Source organism: Cephus cinctus, unplaced genomic scaffold (genome assembly GCF_000341935.2).
Source record: "Cephus cinctus unplaced genomic scaffold, Ccin1 Ccin1_scaffold1034, whole genome shotgun sequence".
Lineage (NCBI taxonomy): Eukaryota > Metazoa > Arthropoda > Insecta > Hymenoptera > Cephidae > Cephus > Cephus cinctus.
In genome coordinates this window covers 582189-586730 of record NW_014333567.1, presented here as the reverse complement: position 1 = coordinate 586730, position 4542 = coordinate 582189, and the positions used below count along the sequence as shown (strand labels likewise).

The 4542-nt window shown below is 36.3% G+C and overlaps 1 protein-coding gene across 1 annotated transcript; it reads left to right on the top strand.

Annotated features, from left to right (window-relative positions):
• The first annotated feature begins 3437 nt into the window (after positions 1 to 3437).
• Positions 3438 to 4395, top strand: LOC107271716 (small nuclear ribonucleoprotein Sm D3). Its single transcript, XM_015748034.2, has 3 exons — positions 3438 to 3563; positions 3664 to 4001; positions 4120 to 4395. Exons 2-3 carry the CDS (start codon positions 3686 to 3688, stop codon positions 4230 to 4232), a joined length of 429 nt encoding a protein of 142 aa, XP_015603520.1. The 5' UTR covers positions 3438 to 3563; positions 3664 to 3685; the 3' UTR covers positions 4233 to 4395.
• The last annotated feature ends 147 nt before the right edge of the window (positions 4396 to 4542 follow it).

The following is a 4542-nucleotide window of genomic DNA, read 5'->3' as shown; positions in this document are numbered from 1 at the left end:
GTGTGTGTGTGTGTGTGTGTGAGAGAGAGAGAGAGAGAGAGAGTAGAATGATATCGACCAATTAATCCTAATTTCAACTAAAGGAAAAAGAATATCTCGAAGTACATGCTTTTCTCTGTAAGTTACGATTGCGAAAGGGGAAGCGCTGACTTACACACAGTATTCTTCCTAACATTTCCATTAACAAGTATTGTTATTCCATTTACGTAGCGGTACGGAAAATGCCATTGCGACCCAGTGTACATTATTATTAATTATCTTTGATTATTGTCATAATCATATCATGTCATTATCATTGTCACGCATAAATTAGTGAACGCGCAGCGCACGCGTGTCAGCGCATACGCATACGTATTATTTTTCTGATAAGGAAAGACTGATATCTTTATTCAGTTTAAAGTGCACAAGTAAGATTAGTACCAGATTTTTGTACGGCACTCGTATTATAAGGTGAATCTTTTATATCGAGTGAACAAGCTTTCTCTTATATTTTGTATACAGACAAAGATGAACGTATCGATGAACACATATTCACGCGCGCTACGTGACAGTTCAATATTGAAGTGCGACGAGAAGTGCGTCTGCGCGTAATATTAATGGCTGTACCGTTCGCGTCTGATAGTTTCTATCGAGTAGAAGTCGAAAATTAGGTAAAAACAAATTTATAGTAGGTCTGAGTTTACAGATTATTGCGGGAACGCTACGTGGAAATAGCAAATTTGTTCGTTCGTACGTTTGTCCGTTTTCTAGTCAAGTTTTAGCCACTGTATACAACGCAACTCGGCAATGGTTCTGTTGAAGAAGAAGGACAATCAAATTGATCTGATAAAATCTCATTGTTTTGCGAATTCGACATGCTTCTTTCTCCTACTACATTTTCTTTTATTTTTTTCACTCTCAAAGTGCATTCCTTCCAAATTTCAATTACTATATCGTGCCACTCGCCATGTGCTGTCCTAGCTTTATGTTACATCGAAGAGATTAACTAATTTAGCTATAGTCCCTTATTTACGTCATTCTATATTATTGCCATTAATCCAATAACAAATTATACGCTAGATTTTCACTGTCGGTCTATATCTTATGCAGGATGCTTTGTGCGATGTAATCGGTTCGAGATATCCTTCGATTGTGACTCGAATAGAGAACTGTTATGAAGAAAAATAATGAAAATGTATTGTTTTAATTTCCAATTAGGTGCACTGAGATTCGTTACTGTAAGCGCCTAAAATAATCGGCCTCGCATATGTGTGTGACAATATGAAAATAAGTTTTTGTAAATGGTGCTTATAGAACAATCCCAGTATGTAACCTTGAACGTACTTTGCGTCTGAATGCAATATTATTTGACCAGAACGCATTACATGGGGCAACCTGTACATATTGTTACTATTGCAATGGACATTATTGTTATCATCATGCTTAATTCACTATTCGAGGTAAATAGCCTTAATGGCACGAGTGCGACGATATTTCTAAAATCGCATAAGTTGCCGTTTGGCGAATTAAGAGTTTCGTGAAATTGTACTGTGTGTGAATTCGTTCCACGAATATTTCATTATTATTCGTGACGAATCTGGTAGGTCGTTCATTTTGATTAAGCCTTTTCAGTAATACCAACTCGTACTAAAGTCGTTTAGTTCCACTAACGAAAACTGTTTATCGTAAACAATATTTTGGCTTTCTGCGATGAGCTGGTATTGCCTGGTATTGCTTTGTGTCACGGGAGAAAAATCTCAAGAATCTTGAAGATCACTCATTTTTTATTTGCATTATAAGCGCAGGTCACGTTAATTTTGATTTAGAAGAATTTAACACGCGAGCTATCAATTGATTCGTAGATTAAAAATTGCTAGAAGTACTGGGGCGAGTGGATATGCAACGTATGATTAGTATTGTAACGACGCATAATGTGTAATACGAATGTGTCCTGTGAGAAGACGAAGAAGAAAAAGAATGCGTGCGTGTGACTGGATTGTGTGAGATGTGATTGGCACTTGTGAAGATTTCTGAGTAAACGGAGGCGACCGTTTCTGGGTCAATGGAATATCATGTTTTCCTCAAGTTCAGAATAAATTTATCGCAAAGCGTCTATGCGTTTAAGTTGAATTTACTGATAGTAATTAACTTCGATTTGTGAAACATTTTAGTAAGGGGTTAAATAAGACTGCGATTTAACTTTAATGGGGCTTTTTTACATCGGCGTTCTCTGTTTGCTCGTACACTCTCTGCAACACACTAGCTCCTCAATTCATTGGAACCCCCCGATAATACAGTCACTAATAGTGTGACGATTCTTTGTTCTTGTTTCTTTTCTTAACTTGACACGACCCGTCCAACATTACGCTGATACTCATTCTTCACAACACGTCAAAATAGCGAATATTTAATTATCGTCTTACATCTCATAGGCACTCGACAAGGTCGTATGTGAATAAATTTAATAATTTTCTTTTTCGTGTCTATGAAACACAAATTTTACTACGAATCGACCCGCGGCAACCCGTAAGACGAAACTGTTGTTAACCTGGGTGCCAATCACTGCCGTTTCTGTGAACATCAATGTTATTAAGATTTTTGTAAAATAATCCCAATACCCACCTATCCCTATATCCCTCCTCTTACGAGATAAGTAATGCAATTTCCTTCCGCGACAGTACAGCTTGGCGATATTACCTTTAACGTATTAGTAAGAATAATTATATATTAATATAACAATAGATTTTGTATGATATTCATTCAAAGGATAAACATAATTACAAGAATGTAGATCGATATCTATGTAAGGGTATTGATGATCGATTATTGATAGTTTTCCATGCAAACGAGGAGAGGGTGAATGAAAAAGAGAAAGGCGTACCCCGATCATCGAATCATTTTTGTATCGAAGATTTATAAAGCGACAATGGTAAAAAAAAATTGCACTCGATGTGAATGAAAAATATACATAATACAATTATACAGTGAATGTGTTATCTTGGTATTTTGCGGTTCTGCTGCAGGTCCCAGAAATATTATAGATTTTTGTACCAACTAAAATTAGAGTAAGATTGAAGAAAAAACGAAACTCACAGATGCTTCCTGCAATTCACTGTCACTCGCTTGCAAATAATGTTTCCCGTACACACATTCATATTAGTTAATACGATGTCGCATCCGAAATGATCTGTTTCACATTTTCGTTAAAAAGAACAAGAACCATTTTTCAAACAACTCTTGTGTATTTGATTCCTCATGGGCTAAGAAATAATATCGATATTTTGTATCTAGTCATGTGCTCCATTTTCTTTTTGTTATTTTTCACTCAAGTGATGTATCAAAAAAAAAACACGTATACGTAAAAATAGGATAGCAATATTATCCATGCTGCTACGAACAAGACATTCAATTTTACATGTATTCGGTTTTATGCATTTTCATTGTCTATATTTTTTGTTCTACCTGTCACCGCTACATGGCGCTGTTCGGCGGCTGAAATTTGCCGCATGATATTGCGGCGGCGTCTTTTCGCATAGTCCATGGTTAACTAAAAGATATAGGTTAGCGTGCGGCAACAGCAAAACGTATGTGATCGAGACGCTTTAAACTAATTATTTTGCATTTAATTTTGATTGGGGCTTATTATAAAGTTTTGTAGTTGTAAATTAACGTTTCTGCTTACAGATACTTTTGGTGCGATATCAAAATGTCGATCGGCGTTCCAATAAAAGTGCTTCACGAAGCGGAGGGTCAGACAATAACGTGTGAAACTAACACCGGCGAGGTTTATCGTGGGACACTTATAGAAGCTGAAGATAATATGAATTGTCAAATGCAAAATATTTCAGTGACTTACAGGGACGGCGAAACAAGTAAACTCGAGAATGTTTACATTCGAGGTTCGAAAATTCGCTTTCTGATTTTACCAGATATGCTCAAGAATGCACCCATGTTTAAGAGACCTGGCGGGAAAGGTTCGGGAACTGCGGGTAGAGGAAAATCTGCTATTCTGCGAGCTCAAGGTTTGTTATTCGTTATTATAGAGAGTAATATCATTTTGTATAGTCAGAAGTTGTTACTCAAATTATCATATATCATTGTGTTTACTGTTGTCTAAAGTAATGTGCTTTGTTGATACAGCTCGTGGAAGAGGTCGAGGGCAGAACCAAAGAGGCAGGGGTACTGGCTCAGCACCTTGGCTCAATCAACAAAATCAACCAGGGGGTTCCCAAACAGGACGAGGAAGAGGATAACAATAATTAGCTTTATAGCATATAAGAATGTTTAATATAAGACATCTGAATCAATCACCTTGCTTACGATCTTACCTCCACATACTTTGTAATACCAAGTCTGCTTTGAAATTACAACACATGTGTCACGATGTGGATCTTAATAAGAATTCTTAAGAAAAAATGTATTTCATATTTTTTAAAAATGATTTTGCCAAATAGTCAATTTAGAAACAAGTATCACAATACCTAAGGAGGTTTGGTGATGATAGTCATAATAGTAATAGGGAAGCGTGAGTTAAACATGAATTTACAAAACATTCCAAGAGTT